The sequence below is a fragment of the Chlorocebus sabaeus genome, chromosome X (genome assembly GCF_047675955.1).
Source record: "Chlorocebus sabaeus isolate Y175 chromosome X, mChlSab1.0.hap1, whole genome shotgun sequence".
Classification (NCBI taxonomy): domain Eukaryota; kingdom Metazoa; phylum Chordata; class Mammalia; order Primates; family Cercopithecidae; genus Chlorocebus; species Chlorocebus sabaeus.
In genome coordinates this window covers 3,643,882-3,665,397 of record NC_132933.1, presented here as the reverse complement: position 1 = coordinate 3,665,397, position 21,516 = coordinate 3,643,882, and the positions used below count along the sequence as shown (strand labels likewise).

At 36.5% G+C, this 21,516-nt stretch overlaps 1 protein-coding gene across 1 annotated transcript in view; it reads right to left on the bottom strand.

The window, feature by feature from the left end:
- The window catches only part of GABRA3 (gamma-aminobutyric acid type A receptor subunit alpha3), a 289,627-nt gene that overhangs the window by 36,885 nt on the left and 231,226 nt on the right, over positions 1-21,516 (bottom strand). Inside the window, exons 6-7 of the mRNA XM_007993008.3 lie at positions 20,628-20,710; positions 3,592-3,735 (exon numbers count right to left, since the gene is read on the bottom strand). Coding sequence (XP_007991199.1) covers positions 3,592-3,735; positions 20,628-20,710 — 227 coding nt within the window. The remainder of the gene's footprint in view (positions 1-3,591; positions 3,736-20,627; positions 20,711-21,516) is intronic.

The window sequence follows — 21,516 nt, the reverse complement described above, 5'->3', positions numbered from 1 at the left end:
ACAGTTCTGGAGGCTGGAAGTCTGATACTGAGGTGTCAGCAGGGCTACACTCCCTCTGAAAATTGTAGGGAAATCCTTCCTTGCCTCTTCCTAGTTTCAAGTTGTTTTCTCGCAATCTTTGATGTTCCTCAGCTTATAGAAGCATCACCCCAATCCCTGCCTTCATGTTCACATGGTGTTCTCCATGTGCATGCACATGCATGTGTATGTCTCTATGTCCAAATTTCCCCTTTTTATAAGGATACCAGTCATATTGGATTAGGGCCCACTCCACTGCAGTATGACCTTATCTTAACTAATTACATCTGCAGTGACCCTGTTTCCAAATAAGGTCACATTTTGTGGTACTGGGGGTTAGGACTTAAACATATCTTTTCAGGGGACACAATTCAACCCATGATACCTGTGTTGGCAAGGGTGAGGGGAAATTGGCATGCTCATCACTGACAATAGGAGTGGGAATTCTTTAACCTTTCAGAACAGCAGTTTGTCAATATGTATCAATTTTTTTAACGTGTCTACTTTCTGAAATAGCAATCTCAATATCCTGTCTGTATCTTAGGCAGATACTTACATAGGAGCAAAATGCTATAGGGAAAAGAAGGGTCTTTACAGCGTTGTTTATAGCATTAAAACACAGAATATAATAGTAGATGATTGTTTAAATAGATTGTGATCCATCTATATGAAGACATTACCAAAAAAGATACTATTTTATTGAGTTTCACAAAGAAATGCTACACTTCCTAGTGACAACAGGGATTATCATCATTGTCAACTATGCTCTGGCCTGACAGGAAGGCTTTTCACTTTTTTTTTAAGTAACCAAAACAAGTAATAATAAATGAAATGTGTGGTGTGTTCATTCTAATTGCTAAAATATTTTACTAAATCTCGTGTACATTTTACTTGGATTATGTGCATTTACTGACATGAAAAACACATTTATAATATAAAATTAAATAAAAATTAGCTTATAAAACAGTATCAATACTATGACCCCATTTATATAAAAACATATCTATACAGAAAATGCAAAGGGAACTGTCTTAAATACCAAATGTAAAATAATCAGTTAATGTACCAAAATCTTCTAAGATACTTCTGGAAAGTGGAAATAAAAAGTATTTTAATTTCCAATATTTGCTCCTCCATATATTTCTAATTTTCCTGTCATGAACGTGTATCTTCTGTGAGCTCAAGATGAGACCAACAGCAGTTTACCCAAATGAAGTGGGAGTGGGGTCTGATTGGGCAGCCAAGGATTGGTCTCAAGAGTTGATGCCAGGCGGGGCAGTGCCCAGGACAGACGGGGAGGTGAGAGGAGTGAACAGATACAAGGACTTCTCTTGCTTGCTCACTCCGAGGAGGAAATCCCCGCAGCAGCAAGGGCAGACCCTCAGCCTCTAGGGCCCAGCTGTACAGTGCACAACTTTGGGCCATGAGATGCTGCAGCCTTGGCCTCCTCCTGGGGTCTCCTTCCTCTTTTCCCTTAAGTTTGGGTGGGGAAGGGAGGGGAAACCAGGCAGTGGCAGTGTTGGTGGCACCTCTGGAAGCAGGAGGCCAGCTTCTCTGTTCATACATGTAAGGGGTCCAGTGCAGACGTGAGGGGACAGGAGGGTGTGTGAGACCTACAAATGACTCCTCTCCCTCCTTGCTTGCACAGTCCCGGGATCAGGGTCCTGACAGCTGGCAGTACCTGTGCAGCCAGTGCAGGAAAAGTATGTCAATGCCCCTGCTTCACCTTCAACAGAGTAAGCCAGGGACGGGTCCCTGTCTGACCCTGCCCACACTCCCAGGGCTCTGAGCCCTGGCCACGCAGTGGCCCAGGTAAGCCAATGAATGATAGCCAGGAGCGCTCTTGGGGCACAGGGACAGGGCCCAGGAGGCCCAGACACTCCAACCGCCAGCCACCTCTACTGCTTCTGCCAAAGCCAGGCAATTGACCCCAGCAGCAGTACTCACCCACTGGAGGGAGGGAATTCTTCAGATTGGGGCCAGCCACACCTTGCCTGCCTGTGCCACTTGGACTGGTCCAGCCGGAGGCCTGCCACACATGATCCCAGGACCCCATGGAACAGCCCACCCACCCCCGCAGCCCTACACTCTCTATCCCTTGTGCATCTTACTCTGAACAGCTTTCAGCTTCCCTAACAGGCCATGCTCTCTCATACTTCCGAATTTTTGACATCTCAGTGTTGCCTTTGTCAAGAATACCCTTTTCCCACAGTAATTCCAGATCTCTAAATCCTGTTTGTCCTTCAATTCCATTTCAAATGTTGATTTTTTTTAGGCACCCTTCCCTGATTCTGAGGTGGAAGGAGAACAGGGGGCAGAGGAGATGACAGACTGTGACATCACAAGAGGGAACAGCGTTTGTCTAGATAATGAGATTAAAGAGCATATATAATTGTGGATTCACACAGACAAGTGTTGCTTGAAAATTAATGTTGAAAGCTTCTATCATTTCATAGCAAAAAATATTATGTGATATGTGGGCCCCAACATATATTCCATTTTGACGAACATTCTAAGGTTAGTTGAGATCCAGAATATATTGTTCCTCAGGCCCCTTGAACTGCTCAGGGGTCATTTCAAAATGGACAGACTTAAGGCCACAGAACAAAACTCTAGTTCCATTTGTCAATATCCAAGAGTTAGCCATTGATAAAACCTAGCAGGTTTTGCCAACCAAGCTTTTTTCTGAGTTATGTGATCCACTTAAGAAAATAATTCCATGGCTACTCCCTGGACATCCTGGCTGTGTGCTTGACATTTTCTGGGATTAGTTAATGTGCCACCTCAGCACGGGCTGAGTTAAGCAATTATTTTGTTATTGTTGTTGTTTTAAACATATTTTTATTATAAAATAAACACATATAAAAACATGAATCAGGTGTATGGCTTAATGAATTATAAAATGAACACTGTCCAGGTCAAGAAATAAAACTGTGCCCCGCCAGCGTAAGAACTCCTTCCCTGTGTGCCCTCCCAGTGACAGTCCCTCTCTCCCATCAAGAAAGGACCGCTTCTCTAGTAATAACTTCCTTGTGTTTTCTTTTTACGGTTTTCTCGGTGGAATGTACACCTAGACATTACAGGTTAGATGTACCCTAGAACTTAAAGTATAATAATAAATAAATAAATAAATAAATAAATAAAAATAAAAATAAAAAATAAAAAAAAAAGAAAGTCATGTCTAAACATCTACTGCTAAGCAATTATTTTAATGCAATCTTTAGGAACAAAGCTCAGCTCTTTGCCCACCATGGCCTCCATCTGCTTTCTTTTCTCATACTCTAACCCTAATTCCCTTCACCTTCTGCACCACTCTCCAAGAGGCAGCAGACAATTGTGGTTAAGAGGATGGTCTCGGGAGCCAATCTGACAAGTGTTCGTTTTCGTCTTGCCATTGCATAACTGTGACAAGGAGCAAATTACTGAACTTTTCTATACCTCAGTTTTCTCATGATAATACTACCTTTGTCACAACATTGTTTTAAAGATTAAATAACTTATAAGCACTTAGAACAGTGACTGGCATGCGGTACAGGTTACAGAAATGTTTGTTAAATAAAATAAGTTAAATACCTGTACTAGACCGGATTATCTCTGTCCCAACAACATGGCCCAGCAGGTCATACTGGTTCAAGCGAGAACCATCCTGTGCCACTTCCACAGATTTGTTCTTTCCGAGAGTCCAAGAATAAACCACTTCAGCTGTTGTATAGGCATCTAAGGCAGAGAAGAGTCAATAAAGAGAAGTTGAAGGAAACAGAGAATGATTACCCTTGATACTAAACTCAAATGAGATTGAAATAAAACTTCCATCTTCAAAGAGTTCTGGGCATGTGGTCTGTCTTCAACTGAAGTACATCCATCCATCCATCCATCCATCCATCCATCCATCCATCCATCTTTCCATCCATCCAATAAACTCTCATTGAATAGCTACTGTAGTATATGCTGTGTACATAGACATGAACTCAAAGTATTCTCATACTTCAGTGACTGTCTTCTAGACAGTCAATAAACTTTTTCTTCTGTTGGAAAGAAAGGGGAAAGAATGGCTAAAATATTATCTCATGTAGATGTCACAGACTCAAATGCCTACAGGAGCCATAGAGGTTGACATAATTTGGATATTTGGCCCCTGCAATTCTTATGTTAAAATGTGAACCCCAGTGTTGGAAGTGGGGCCCAGTGGGAGGTGTTTGAGTCATGGAGGCAGATCCCTCACAAATGGCTGGATGCCACTCCCCTCCAGTAATGAGTGAATTCTTGCTGTATTACTTCACAGGCTATCTGATTGTTTTAAAGGAGCCTCGCACCTTCTTCTCTCTTTTGCTCCCTCTTTTCATGTGACACACTGGCTTGCTTTGCCTTTCACCATGAATGAAAGCTTCCTGATGTCCTTACAGAAACCAGATGCTGGCTCCATGCTTCTTGTACAGACCCCCATAACCGTGAACCAAATAAAACTCTTTTCTTTGTAATTTACCTAGCTTCAGGTATTCCTTCACAGCAAAGCAAAACAGACCAATACAGAGGTACCTTGAATAACTGAATCAGGCTAGCTGTAAGAAAAATAAACTGGCAGAAAAGTAATACAAATTTAATTAATTATGGGGTGAGCATATCAGAGAAAGCAAAAATTCAAACTAGTGATATTTTAAGTTAAAAAAGAAAAATTCCAAATTAAAATTACAATAATTAATTTTCTTTCATAACTTATTATCATTTTGATATGCAAACAAGACAACTGACACCTTTTCTTTTGCATCAGCATTAATGTCAAGGCTTGCATTTAGAATTCCAATGTCAAGTACAGAATTTGTATAGATTAACAGGGGTGTGAGCAAGGGAAATGGTGAGAAATGAGGTGGGGTTACTTAATGTTAGTCAGTATATTAAAGAAATGAGTTGATTCCTTCCCTGACGTGATTAATTCTTTCCACTGTGGATTTTATATCTAGGGTGAGTACTTGCCCTAACTCAGGCACCCAGGCTCATAAAGGGAAGCTGATCACATACTGTATACCCTTTTCCTTCAAGTTTTGAGCTTCCTGTTGTTCAAGTCAGAGGGGAAGAGGGGTTCCTCTAGCTCATGGTGGCAACTACTATACCCCTAATGTACTCTATTTAAACCTTTTACCACAAAGCAAATAATTTCTGGTGAATCTGCCAATAAACAAATATAAATGCTGGGTCCCTGCAAAACTTTGCAACATTGGATATACATTTCACAAGTCTGACATTAACAGCTATTCATGGGTACTAATTGTGATCTGCTTACATTACACTTTTTAAAACTTTTTCAATACACCTAAATAAGTAATTTCCTGCTTTGTTTGTGATGAGTAGCACACTAAAAATTTCTCCAATCACATCAAAAAATTCTCATTGACATCATGAACAAATATTCATAACTCTATGGTATTTTTTATATCTGTGCTCTCATACGCTGCAAAGGAAAATATCACAGGAAGTTTAACTTTTCCACATAACTTGCCTTGTATATAGTCTCAGTCATTTCTTCAACACAACAACAACATTTCTAGTTGGACACATAAATTTCTGATGCAATTAATAGACTTTTTTTTACAAGTTTGGTACCTATGAAACATTTTGATGCCTATAAAGGTTTGTTGCTGAATGCATAACCACATTTTCTAGCAATAACATTTAGTGTATGCATTGAAGCACAAAACCTAACTTTCAATGTTTTTAATTAATATTTTCATTGTGCAGTTCTTCTATATAAAAATCATATGTTTTTTGTAATGAATAGCATAATTTTGATATATGAAGTTTTATGTTTTCAATAGAAGCATGCTTTGTGTGCTTAAAGATGGGAAAATATCTTTTATTTCTATAAGAAAATGTAAACTCTCCCATCTTGTTTAAAGTATAGGCATCTCAGCATGTCTTAATTAAAAAACAAAATTGATAGATATGGTACAAGAACTCTTTCACTTTCCTCATTTCTACTGGGAGCTCTTAATTCTCTTGTAAGTAAAACAAAAGTGCAAGTGAGACGATTACTGGCAATTGATATTAGACTCCCTTTTCAGGGAGTGAGGTGAAAGTGATGGAGGTTATGAGGAAAGGGAAAGCATATCTTCATCTACAAGGGATAGTCACTATTTGGCTTCGACTGATTGAAGCCATGTAGGATTTGAGCCCAGTGTTGTCAATCTTCTGATTTTGTGAAATAATAAGCAAATGTGGAATTTTATGTGACATCTCCCAAATGTAAAATCTTAGCAAATAATTTTAAAAGTTGTAAACAGTGTGTGGATCAAACAAATCACACCTGAAGCTCCCAATTTACAACCTGTGGTCTAGGGACTTTCTCCTATAGATGGCTATGATTCCTTATGATTCCACCTTAAAAACAAAGCATCCTCTTCTACTTATGGGATACCTAGGGCTCTCAGCTTGAATTGTGGACCTTTAAACTATTATCACCAAGAAGAAAGGGAAATCTTCTCAGAACCCTTCTCATACCCTTACCTAAAATTTATACTGATATTATATGAGGCAGTCATAATACTATCAGTGAAATGTGAATTCATAAGACCCTTGTGCTCTTATTTTTCCCCAGAGTCTTTTATCTTTAGTACATATGCTTGGGGTACCCCTACTCCTAAGCAGGGAATCATCTGTATATGTCTTCTTACCTTTGCTGTTCAGATGATTGTAACACTTTTTGTTTAAAGATAGTGCCATGTTCTATCCAATCTACCCAAGATTTTGACAGTGTAAAATCTAAACAGGTTTGTTCATGGAAAGTGTAAGCAATGGAAGATTTTGCTTCCACCCCTAAAAAGGAAAATGAATTTCTTGCTGGAGCTCTTAACTTAAGCTAAGTACCTGACACAGACAGCCCTGAATATTCACCCTGAAAATCCAAGCAGATCCTAACACAGATGTGACAATAAATTGTGCAGCTATCAGTATCTCAGAAAATTCACTTGGCCAGAGTAGCAACTTACTTTATGCAGAAAGCAATGATTTAATGTCTTTGGCAATAATATATGGGAATAGAGGGATTTGTGGAGAAAAAAATACCCTCTTCTCATAAGATAGAGGGCAAAGCAGGAAAGACACGAGTAAGTGTAAGAAGAAAACAAAAACAAATTGAAAATTACTCGATCAAGTGTCTGCTTGGAGCCTGACCTGTACTGGTAAACAAAGTTTGTGAAGGCACAGTGGCCACCATCACATCAGGAAGCCCACAATTTACTCGGGGAGACAGAGAAAGCACAATGGCTGTAGTGCAATTTGGAATATAGGAGTATGCACACTAGTGAAATAAACACAAGTGTTAAGTAAAAACAGAGGTGAGCACTATTACTCCTGCTCAGAGTGGGGTGTTACAGAAGGATTCCTAAAGTAAATGATACTCAGAAGACGATGCCACCTTTAGGAGGTGAAAGAAGGACATTCCTAGCAAAAGAACAACATAGTCAAGGCAAAAAGTATGTGAGCACATGGAGTGGTAAAGGAATTAATAGTATCACTGGAGTCACAGGCCAGAAGGAAGCTTAATAAATAGCATAAAATATCCAAGTTAGTCTGGGTGCAGTGGCTTATGTTGTAATCCCAGCACCTTGGAAGGCCAATGCAGGAGGATTGCATGGGGCCAAGAGCTTGAGAACAGCCTGGGCAACACAGAAAGAAACCGTCTCTGCAAAATAAATAAATTAATAAATAAATTAAAAATTAGCTGGGCATGGTGGCACATGCCTGTAGCCCCAGCTGCTCAGGAGGCTGAGGCAGGAGGATCAATTGAGCCCAGGGGTTCAACGCTACAGTGAGCAATGATCGAGCCACTGCACTCCAACCCAGGCAATAGAGCAAGGACTTTGTCTTAAAAAAAGAAAAAAAAAAAAAAGTCTGAATTGCCTACCCTAAGAAATAAGAGTTTTTGCAGTCCTGGATTTCTTGCTTTTATTATATAGTCCCCAGAAGAAACTTCTAATGGACAAGTGGGAACCTCTGTTGGAATATGCACATGTGTGTACACACAACGAGTTGTGGACATGCCTAAAGGAGAAAGATGACATGACCAGATATAAGCTTGGGAAGGATCACCCTGGCTGTCGTAGGGATGGCTGGTGGAAAAGAGTGAAACTGAAGCCAAGACGGTATTTAAAAGGTCATCACAATGCCTTTTGGTGTCAGTGACCCATAGGCATAATATACTAGACAGTGGGTTGAACTGAGTGGGACGGAGCGATTTCAGAAGTAGAAATGATTATAATTTTTGAGTTTTCATGTGGTTAAGAAAGGGAAAAGGACATTTAAAAAAGATTCTACATGATCCCAACATTGTAGCTTTTGCAAGTACATGGATAATGATGGAATTTATTCACCCACTGGGGAACAGAATTCTTCCCAGTTAGACCTCTTTCTGCTTTCCTTCCTCCATGGATTTGGGCTCCTTTAATTCCTCAGCTTCTCTCCTATAAAACTGCCCCCTCATCTCAATTACAATCATTGTACTTTCACGGAGGAGCTGGGGTAGGGTGGAGGGACTGGTTCCTGAAGAAAGGATATCTACCTGACATTTAGAACTTTTGCACTCGCTGAATGGGCCCCTCAATATATCTCATATGAGTTATAATGGCTAAAGCATCTCCTTGTCTTTAGTCGCTTAGCAAAATGCCTCCTTCTGTTATCTGAGCCTTGGTATGTAACACACCCCAGGAAAAATGGAAGTAACAAACAATCTTGCCACGTTAGCACAAATGAGAATGTATTTCTTTTGAAATATTGTCAGAAACCACTTGCTTGATAAATTGATTTAATCAGTTACCCGTTCAACAAATATCAAGGCATCATATTAGATAGTGAAGACACAGAGGTCATAAATCATTTGAGGCCCCATCACCTCATTGAGCTTACAGTCTAGTGAGAAAAGACAGACAATAAACAAGTAAATAAATAATATAGTAACAGATAGTGGTGCATGCTATGAAGAAAATAAAGTAGAGTTACAGGGTGAGGAGGGGTGTCATTAGATACAGTGATAAGAGAAGGTCTCTCTGAGGGTAGTTTCTAATCTAAAATATTAAAAAATGAGAATGAGTCAGTCATGCAAGAGCTTGATGGAAAACATTTCAGGCCAAAATAATAACAAAACAACTAAACCTCCCAAACCCCCCAAAACCAGCAAATGCAAAGTCTTCTATGTGGTAAAGAGTTCTAGGAACTGGCAGAAGGCCAGTGTAATGGGGAAAGGGATATGATACAAGGTTGAGGAGGTAAGTAACCAGAATACAGGATCTAAACCAAGATACAGAACACAAAGAGTTTTAGTGAAAAGAACTTAAGTTTGGTTTGGACATGGTAAAAATCCAAGGATTCTCCAGATTTCCCAGCACCATATGTTGAAGAGACTGCCCTTCCCTTAATGTGTATTTTGGTGCTTTTGTCAAAAATCAGTTGGCTGTAAATATGTAGGTTTATTTCTGTATTCTTTATTCCTTTATTTTTTTATTTTTATAGATTTGGAGACTACAAGTGCAGTTTTGTTAAACTGATATATTGTGTAGTGAACAAGTATGAGCTTTTACTTTGTAGCTTTTTATTTGTAGCCATTGCCCAAATACTAAACACTGCACCCTACAGGTATTTTTTCAATCTTCACCCCCTCATACTCTCCCATTTTTTGGAATCTCCAGTGTGTATTATTCCACTCTCTGTATCCATGTGTATCCATTATTTGGATCCCACTTACAAGTGGGAATATGCAGTAGTTGAGTTTATGAACTATATCACTGAGGATAGTGGCCTCTAGTTCCATCTATGGTGCAGCAGACACATGATTTCATCCTTTTTATGGCTGAGTAGTATTCCATGGTGTCTGTGTATGTGTTTGTGTGTGTACATACATATATATACCAATTTTCTTTATCCAGTCATCCACTGATGAACATTTAGGTTGATTCCATGACTTTGCTATTGTAAATAGTGCTGTTGTAAACATACAACTGCATGTGTCTTTTTATGTTCCATTGTTCTATGTGTCAATTTTTATGCCACTACCATGCTGTTTGGGTTCATGGTATATTTTGAAGTCAGGTAGTGTGATGTCCCCAGGTTTATTCATTTTGCTTAGTATAGTTTTGGAGATTTTGGGTCTTTTGTGGTTTCATATGAATTTTAGAATTTTTTTTCTATTTCAGGAAGCATGTAATTGGTGTTTTGATAGCAATTGTATTGAATGTGTAGCTTGCTTTGGGTAGCATGAACATTTTAACAGTATCAGTTCTTCCAATCCATGAACATAAGACATCTTTCTACTTATTTGTGTCTTATTCTGTTTTTCTAATTTGTGTTTATAGTTTTCATTGTGGAGATCTTTTACCTCCTTGGTTAAATTTATTCCTAGGAATATTATTGTTTTGTAGCTATTGTGAATGGAATCACTTTCTTTTTTCAAATAGTTCACTATTGACATAAAGAAATGGTACTGACTTTTGTATGTGGATTTTGTATCCTTCCATGTTGCTTATTTTCTTCATTAATTCTAACAATTTTTTGTTTAGTTCTTTAGGGATATATATACACACACAAACACACACACATATACACACATATGTATGTGTGTATGGATATATATATATATATTTATTTATATGATTATGTCATCTGCAAACAGGGACAATTTGACCTCCTCCTTTCCAATTTGGATGCCTTTTATTTCTTTCTCTTGCCTAATTGCTCTGGCTAGGAATTCTAGTACTTCTAGGACTTCTCACCAGTAGTTGTGAGAAGTGGTGAGACTGGGTATCCTTGCCTTGTTTCACAGTTTCAGATCTTAGAAAAGAGCTTTCAACCTTTTCCATTCAGTATGATGTTTGCTGTAGGTTTGTCATATATGGCCTTTATTGTGTTGAGATACATTCTTTTTCTATACCTAATTAGTTAAGAACTTTCATCATGAAGAGATGTTGAACTTTATTGAATATTTTTTTCTTCATCTACTGAAATGACCATGTGTTTTTTGTCCTTGATTTTGTTGATGTCATGTATCACATTTATTCATTTGCATGTTTTCAACCATTTTTGCATCCCTGGGATGAATCCCATTGCCTCTTCAACATGGTGCTGAGAAAACTGCATGTCCACATGTACAAGAATGAGACTAAACCCTCATCTCTCACTATAAACAATCGAATCAAAATGGATTAATGACTTAAATGTAAAACCCAAAGCTATAAAATTACTAGAAGAAAATGTAGGGGAAATTCTCCATGCCATCAGTCATCTAGGCAAGGTTCTTTTAGATAAGAATCCAAAAGCACAGGCAGTAAAAACAAAAGTAGAAATATGGAATTTTATCAAACTAAAAATCTTCTGTAGAGCAAATGAAACAACCAACAGAGCGAACAGAAAATACACAGAATGGGAAAAATATTTTCAAAGTACACATCTGATAAGGGGTTAATATCCAGTATATATAAGGAACTCAAATAACTCAATATAAAAAAATCTGACTTTAAAAATGGGCAAAAGACCTTAATAGACATCTCTCAAAAGAAGATATACAAATGGCCACCAGGTATATAAAAAATGCCCAGTATTACTAATCATTACAGAGATGTAAATCAAAACCACAATTAGATATCACCTCACCCTGGTTAGAATGACTATTATCAAAAAGACAAAAGAGAACAAGTGCTGGAAAAGATGAGAATAAAGGGGAACTCTTTCTTATACACTGTTGGTGAGAATGCAAATTAGTACTGCCACTATGAAAAAAAGTAAGGCGTTTCCTCAAAAAATTATAAACCAAATTACCATAATATCCAGCAATTCCACTACTGGGTATACACCCAAAATAAATAGAGTATGTTCAAGAGATATCTATACTTCAACTATTATTTTAGCACTGTTCAAAATAGACAAGATGTGGAATCAATCCAAGTGTCCATCAATGAATGAATTAATAAGAAAATGTTATATAATATATAAACACACACACACACACACACACACACACACAATGGAATGCTATTCAGCCATAAAAAAAGAATGAAATTCTATTATTTGTGGCAATGTGAATAAAATTGGAAGACATTATGTTAAATGAAGTGAGCAAGGCTAAGAATGACAAATATTGCATTGTATCATTCATATACATAATCTAAAATAGATGATATCATAAAAGTAGAGAGTAGAATGGCGGTTACCTGAGGCTGGGGAAGGAGAAGAGAGAGGGCCTGGAGAGAGCTTGGTTAATGGAGGGAGATTGATTAATGGGTACAAGGTATAGTTGGATAGAAGGAATAAGTTCTGGTGTGCTATTGTGCAGAAGGCTGATTATATTTAAAAAATATTGTATGATATATTTCAAAATAGCCAGAAGAGAGGATTTTGAATGTTCTCATCACAAATACATGATAAATGTTTGAGATAATGGAAATGTTAAATATCCCAATTTGATCATTACACAATATATATATTTATTGAAACATCTAATTGTACCCAAGAAGTATACACACTTATTTGTCAATTAAAACAAAAATAATTTTTTAAAAATTTAGGCATTCTGATAAATCTGAAAGCTACAGTCTGAGGTTGGTATATATAAAACCAAATGGAAACAGGTACTATATTGGTTTATAACTTAATCAAATAATTGCAATTCTCAAAACTTTTATTATTCACAGTGACAGGACAAGTTATAGCCACTAATTACTGGCAAATTAAGAAAATTTTGAATTTCTAGTGCAGAGTATATATGCTTCTTTATGTATTGAGATGATCGTGTGGTTTTTGTCCGTTTTATTAATATGTCATATTATGTTGAATGGTTTTTAGTTGTTGAGCCAACTTTGTATTGCTGGGATAAATCTCACTTAAAACTGATGTATAATCCATTTTATAAGTTGCTTGAATCAGTTGCTAGAGTTTCGTTGAAGATTTTTGTGTCTTATGGCTGTCTTATGATTATAGTCATAAGAAATACTTGTCTATAGTTGTATTTTCTAGTGACCTTTGGTTTTGGTATCAGGGTAACACTAGCCTTGTAGAATGAATTAAGAAATGTTCTTTCCCCTTCTATATTTTGGAAGAATTATTTGTGAAACCCTGGTATTGATTGGTATCAAGTCTTCTTCAAATGTTTTGTACAATTCAATGGTGAAGGCTTAGATCTAAGCCTGGGCTTTTCTTTGTGAGAAGTTATTAAATCACTAATGTAACCTATTTACTTAGTATAGGGTCAATGAAAACTTCTATTTCTCCTTCAGTCAGTTCCATCAGTTTGTATATTTCTATGACTTTTTTTCATTTCATCTCGGTTATCTAATTGGTTGGTGTACAGTTGCTCATAGTATTTCCATAAAATCCTGCTTATTTCTGTAAGGCAAGCATGACGTGCCTTCTTTCATGCTTTTAGTAATGTGATTCTATTCTTTTATTTGCTTTGTCTGTCTGGTGAAAGGTTTATCAGTTTTGCTGATCTTTTCAAATAACTTAGATTTTTTGGTTTTCTTTAATTTTTAAAATTCTTTATTTTATTTATTTGTACTCTAATATTTATTATTTTTTCCTTCTTCTTGCTTTGGATTTAGTTTGGTCTTCTTTTTCTAGTCTCTTAAGGTGGAAGTTCAGGTTATTGATTTTAGATTTCTCTTTTAAATATAGGTTTTACAATGATAAATTTCCCTCTAAGCACTTCTTTAAGCTGATGCATCCCATGAGTTTTGGTATGTTATGTCATCATTTTCATTTGTTTCAAAATATTTTCTAATTCCCCTTGTGATTTTTTATTTGGATCAGTCTATTTAAGAGGAGAATGTGTTGTTTGATCTCAACATATTTGTAAATTTTGGGAATTTCCTTTTCTTACTGATTTCTAATTTTGGGTAAGAAAATGTACTTTGTATGGTTTCAATACTTTTAAATCTATTGAGTCTTACTGTATGACCTAATATATGGTCTATCTCAGAAAATGTTCCATGTGCACTTGAGAATAATGTACAGTCTGATGTTGTTTGGTGGAACGCTCTATAGATGTTGGTTATGTCTAGTTGGTTTATAGAATTGTTCAAATCTTGTATTTCTGTGTTGATCTGCCTAGTTGTTCTATCTATGTACTGAAAGGGGAATATTGAAATCTCTAATTATTACTGTTGAATTGTCTTATTTTTCCCTTCAGTTCTATCAGTGTTCCTTCATGTATTTTGGGGCTCTGTGTTTAAGTGTGTATTTCTTTATAATTGTTATTTTTCTTTCTGATGGATTGACCTTTTCATCATGACAAAATCTTCAAGGCTTCTACAGAGGAGGGAAGAAGAAGATGGGAATAGGGCTCCCTGGTCTTACTGAGAACTAATCATTTTTCTTGAATAACATTCTTCAGAGTGTTAGGAGGCTTTTGTTAAATTCCGGAGTTTGGAGAAAGTTTATTTTGACAATGTTTGAAAATTGTCTCCTTGCTTTTATGGAGGAGTGGATTTTAGAAGTTCTAACTCTGTCATTCCAGAATTGCTTCCTCACTAAAGGTTTTCTAAGATTAATTTTAACTGCCCACTTCGGAACTTAAGAATTTAAATCACTCTCCTTCTTGATGTACTTTATTTGGCCTCCAGAACAACACGTTCCCTTTAGATTTTCTCATACGTCACCTGCCTTTGTCTTCACATTTATTAAATTATTCTCTTCTTTCTAGCTTCTAAATGTTACCATGTCTAAAAAGAAAGTCCTTCCTTGATTCTCTTCTTTTCTCTGTATATAGTCATTTCTGTAGTGATCTCATCTAGCTGTATGACTGTAAACATCATCTATGTGGATGACACCTAAATTAAATCTCCAATCCAGATCTCTTTAATGAACACCGAAGTCACATTCCAGATAATCAGCACCCAGGAGTATCATTTGCTTCCCTTTCCAATAACAACCCTCACCAAGGGTAACCACTATCCTGACTAGAGCTTCTCTGTGGAAACTCCTTCCTGACATTGTGTTGAGAAAGATACATATTTTTCTGAATATCAAATCCAGAGAAAAATACTTGAGAAATGAGCAAAAATAGAAAAAAGTATCATAATGATCTTGTAAGAATTAAAGCTTAACAATAGACATAGAGACTTTACTAGTTTGAAGGAATCTATTGATGTTAACTCAAAACCTAGAGCAGGAAACACTGTCACACTGAGTTAAAGTTTTGAAATTCTCAGGTGTCAGAACAGAAGTACAAAGGATTAAAGTGGTCACAACCTGATCAGTTGATTTTGCTTATTATAAGTGTGTTAATGGCTCTCTATGCTGCCGATGGTAATTTTTGAATATTTAATATTAGTAAGTCTATATACATAAGTATACTATACACATAGTATTTTATATGTATAGTATACTGCACACACAGTATTCTAAATGCATAAAATACTATACACCATATGCATAGTATACTATACACAAACACTGAGAGTGTTCTTCTAATAAATAACAAGTTTAAGAAGCAAAATAAATCCTTAAACTGGCAATTTTGATGAGTGATTCTGTGTAGTGCTGTTTACTTTATTAAGAAATTCAAATGTTGTTATTCAAATACTATCAGTTTGCTATCATTTTCCAGTGTCTGAGTAATCTTCCATATACTACCACTCTTTATGAATACTTCTAAAGTTACTATTAATATTTTTATTTATTAAAAGTTAGAGATCCGTATTATGAATAAAGAGCATTAAGAAGTTTGAAAGTATTCTATGAATAATGACTTTTAACAGCACATATTAGTTTTGCCTGTTTGTGTATATAGTATAAATAGAATCAGACTATGTATATACTTATGTATTTGGGTTTTGCTCAGCATTGTGGCTGTGACCTCATCCATGTTGAGTGTAATATAATTGTCATTGCTGTATAGTATTTCATTGTGTGACTATGCTACAGCTTTTTATTCCATTCTGATGGACATTAAGGGAGTTTCCAGTGGAGTTTATTACAATTAGCTCTGCTATGGACATTCTTAATATGCCGTTTGGTATACATAAACAATGATGCCTGTTTGGAACTACGCTCAGGACTAGAGATGCAAAGTTATATGATATGCACATGTACAGCACTATTAAATAGCACCAAACAATTTTCAAAAACCTTGGTACAAATTTACATTCTTATCAGTAGTGCACGAGAGTACAGATTTGCTCAACATCCTCACCAAGAAGTGGTATTTTCTGTCTTTTTTATGTTAGTCATTCTAATGGGTGTGTACTGGTAGCCTTTGGATTTTATTTTGCATTTCTCTGCTGACTAATACAATCAGTCACAGTGTGTGTGTGTCTGTTTGTGCCTGTGTGCATGTGCATGTGCGTGCCTGCGTGACTGTGTGTGTTTGTGAGCTTGGGAAACTGTTTTAACAAGTGCCCATTAGAGACTTTGGCCTTTTTTCTATCAAGGTTTCAGATACTTTTTGTATAGATTTGTAGGATGTCTTATGCTTTTGAGTCCTTTGTTATGCATATGCAATGCAAATACTTTCTCCCTCTCTGTGGCTTCTACTCACTCCCTTAATGATCTTCTAATAAAGAAAATTTATTAATTTTTAATATATTTTAAGTCATTCTATTTTACCTTTATGGTTAATGTTAATCTATGTCCTGTGTAAGCAACCTCTACCTTTTCCAAGATCATGGAGACATTCTCTTATGCTTTCTTCTATTAATAAAAGCTGGATTGTTTTACCTTTCACTCTTTCACATTTAGATCTGCAAACCATCTGGAATTTATTTTTGCTTATCATGTGATATAAGACTCAAGATGAATCTCTCTCTCTCTCTCTGTCTCTCTCTTTCTCTCTCTCGTTCTCTCTCTCTTCTATTCTGTTCCATGAGTATATTTGTCTACTTTGCAGCAATAATACCTTTTCTAAATTACTGTAACTTCAAAATACCTCTAGATATCTGATATCAGATTAGATTTTAATGTAAATTTCCCAGCTTTATTATTCTTTAAGATCACCGTAACTATTCTTGTTACTTTAAATATTTCCATATAAACTTTAGAATAAGAAATTTTTTCATTCTATTTATGCTGCTTCATGTTTATATGATTTCTTGAGTATTAGGGCTGATAATTTTCATCAGTTTTAAAGTGTTTGGCCTTTACTTAATTATTGCTTTTGCTCCTTTATCTGCCTGTTTATCCTCTGCAAATTACACATTGCAATTTCTTTTATTAACTTTTATTTAAGTTCAGGGGTACATATGCAGGATGTGCAGGTTTGTTACATAGGTAAACCTGTGTCATGGGGGTTTGCTGTACAGATTATTTCGTCACCCAGGTAATTAAGACTAGTACCCATTAGTTATTTTTCCTGATCCTCTCTCTCCTCCCACCCTCCAAAAAGCTCCAGTGTGTGTTGTTCCCCTCTGTGTGTCCATGTGTTCTCATCATTTAGCTCCTACTTATGAGTGAGAACTTGCGGTATTTGGTTTTCTGTTCCTGTGTTAGCTTGCTAAGGATAATGGCCTCCAGCTCCATGCATGTCCCTGCAAAGGACAAGATCTCATTCTTTTTTGGTGGCTGCAGAGTATTCCATGGTGTATATGTACTATATTTTCTTTATCCAGTCTATTATTGATGGGCATTTAGGTTGATTCTATGCGTTTGCTATTGTGAGTAGTGCTGTGATGAACATATGTGCATGCATCTTTATAATAGGATGATTTATATTCCCTTACTGTGACCCACATGCTTTTTACTTGTTTCTGTATTTATCTTTCTATCCTTCAGTTCTGCTTTTTTTCTATTTATCAGTTTTTCAGTCATCTGATGCTGCCTTCTGCTTGTCAAATCTATCCATTGAATTCTGAATTTTAGATATTGTACTTCTCTGTAATTCTAATTTATTCTTCTTTATAGGTTCCAATTTTCTGTTAAAATTATATAGGTATTTGATCTGCTTTAGTAATCATTTCCCTTTTTTCTTGAATATATTAGCCATAGCTTTCTAAAGTCCTTATCTACAAACTCTGACATCTAAATCACCTGTAGGTCTGTTTATATATTTTGGTTTTTGGCTTTGGTTTTAAAACTTGGTTTTAGGTCTCATGGTCCTGCCTTTCATATGACTATTGATTTTTCATTGAATTCCACACATTGTGTATAAAATTGTAGTATTTTCAAAGAGAAGTCTCTTTTCCACCATAGAGACTTCATTATTTACTTTGCTATACAGATAGTATGGGAGAATTATTACCTTAATCTCATAACGGACTTGTGCTGGGTTATAGTTTTTACTAAATCTAGTCTGTCTTTGCTATTGCCTTGTTCCTAGGATATAGCTCTCTAGGATTTTAAACTAGTAGTTTAGCATGGCTTCTTTTTTTTAGTATTGGAAGACTGCAGAAAAGGAAGCTCTCCTTTTCAACGTTTTTCGTATTAGCTTTTGTCCTCATGCTCCGTGCAAATTCAAAATTCACCAATTATATTGAGAGGGAGATCAGCCATTAATTTGACATGTTTCAGATATTTCCTTTGTGTCACCCTAGCCCTGTGTGATCATCAAATCATTGCTGTTTCTTCTCATCCACCAGTATGAGCCCTATGCCCGGTAAGCTGCTATCCAAGGCCAGAATTGGCAAATGCTCCCAGAGATGAAAAAGTTGTAGGTTGCAACTTCATCTATGAGAGGCTCTCCCCTATCTCCAGAATTTTAGGCACTTCAAGCTTCACTGAGCTTTACTGTTTTATGGTTCTAGGTTTTATAGTTGTTAATGAAGGGAACACTGTTCACCAATAAACAACTCTGTCCTACCCAGAAATATTGTAGTCACCTCCTACCTGGGCTCCACATGGTTTGATCTCTCTTCTACTTACATCATTTAAAAATTTCCGGGAGGCCGAGACGGGCGGATCACGACGTCAGGAGATCGAGACCATCCTGGCTAACACGGTGAAACTCCGTCTCCACTAAAAAATACAAAAAACTAGCCGGGCGAGGTGGCGGGCGCCTGTAGTCCCAGCTACTGGGGAGGCTGAGGCGGGAGAATGCCGTAAACCTGGGAGGCGGAGCTTGCAGTGAGCTGAGATCTGGCCACTGCACTCCAGCCTGGGCGACAGAGCAAGACTCCGTCTCAAAAAAAGAAAAAAAAAATTTCCTAGTAATTATTTTAAGACATAAGTCATATAATGCCATTCTTTTGTCTAAAATATTCTAATTGTTCTTCATTTTTCCTTAGAATATAATTCAAAGCCCTTTAATGACCTATAAGACTTCAGATTACCTGCCCCCCACTTTGGTCTCATCCTCTTTTCCTGCTCTCCCCTTCCTGACTTTGGCCAGCCACACTGGCTGAACAAGTCATCCACTTTTCTGACATAAGGTATTTTTCCTGGTTGTTCCTTCTACTCAGAGCACTATATATACACATATATACACACACACACATATACACACATATATATGTACATATATATGCACATATATGTACATATATACGCACATATATATGTACATATATACACATATATACATATATACCTATGCGTTGATAAGCTCTCTATTTTCTTAATATTTCTGCTTGAATGTTACTTTTAAAAAATTAGGGTGACACTAATCACCGTATTTTCAATTTCAGTGGTAACACAAATCCTCCACCTAGGAATGAATGCTTCCCCTAATTCTGCAGTACTTTTATGTTTTCCCATGTTGCTTCTCACATTAAAACATGCTTTATGCTTTACCCTTTAATCCATTATTTTATCTTTCACTATCACTCTTCTCTATATAATATAAGCTCCACAAGGGCAAGGGTTTTGTTTTATTCGTGGATGCATTCCAAGCTCCTAGAATAGAACCTAGCATACAGAAGATAGTCTATAAAGATTTGAAAAACTAATGATTGAGCAAACATGTTGAACTTAATTATTTGGGTCTTTTCAAATGCACTTTCTGTTTCAAAACACAGCTAAATTTAATTTTGACATGATCAACACAGATTTTGATATATTACTCTGATGACTCTGTATATGAAACTCACTCTGAAATTTTTAGGTTCAAAAACTCACTCAAATTCTATGCAATGTTGATTTTTCTAATTCATTTGAAAATGGACTATATATTTACTACTTTCTCTGTAAAATTTACAGCTACTGGAAAAGGTAATACTTTCAAAAGTGAGCAAATCTTCAGAGTCTCTTCCTGCCTATCATACACTGTTAAGAATTGGATAGAAGTATATGAAGATGCAGGTCGAATACGCACTTCAAAAAATATAACCACATTCTGTTTGACATATCTTGTCCATAGGTAGCTGTGACTATATTTTATATTACTTCTGTCTTGCTCTGTCCTTTGGGCAATTTAGGAAACAGACATTAATGTTTCAATCTAATGGCAGAGAAATTAGTCTGAAATGGTAAAATAAAGTTTGCTTCTTAGAAAGAAAACTCTTGTTAAAGGCTTAGTCTCCTCCTCCTGATTACTTAGTACTACTCAACCCCATTCTCTGACCCACCCCAATATCAGCCCGGATTAAAAGCCTCAGCTTTAGGAACTTGTAGTGGACAGAATAGACTATGTTACGTTTCTTTTGGAAGATCAGGCAAAAAAAAAAAAAAAAAGAGAGAGAGAGAGAGAGAGAGAGAGAGAAAATACATACAGCTTCCAAACTTCAGTGGGCAGGCATGTACATCCATGGGAAAATCTTCCAAATGCATGGGACACTCGGCATGAATTGTTAACCTAAAAGAAAGGCAAACAGAAAATGAAATTAAGCTAAAATAAATGTTATTAAACACAGGGTTGTATTCTCACTCAGCAGCAATGGAGTGTTCCTAAGAATAACAAGATTTTTGTTTGTTTAGGTTCACTGAGATTCAAGTCTTTATGAACACAAAGGATGGATAAAATGAACTAGATAGCCTCTCAAAGAGGCATTAAGTATTCATATTTTTGGATCATATCTGAATCCCATCCTGTCACCTTTGAAAAACAGATATATCTTTTCTACCCTAACTGTATTTCCCTAGACACCCCCCAAGAAGCCTGGAAACACCAGGTTCTGACTCATTCACTCCTGATTGCAGTTTAATTATTTCTGAAACATTTCTTCTCAGCAGGCTATTCTGTGAGTTAACCAATTTAAAGATTGCACTGAAGAGAAGAGGTATGTAGAAAGAATATCTTTACCCTGATCATTAACAGACAGACAAAAAAAGATAATTCTGCTGCTCACAGGAACACACACACACACATACACCACACACACACACACACACACACACACGAAAACTGACCACTCCAGGAAAAAATACAAGGGTGATGGAGGACATCAGAAACCTCAGAGGTCAAGTCTAAAGAACTCATACTCTGTTAACAGAGGCAACATTTGGAAAAGATGCTGGATGGATTGTTTGGTGGAAATCTGAATGGTATATGACATGTTTACATACTCACTCCCCTGCAGTAGTCTCCCTGAATAGTCTATTTCAAGGTTTTCCCTTCTGATTTTTAAATTTTTTTTCAAGACTTAACTTTCCTTGGGCTAG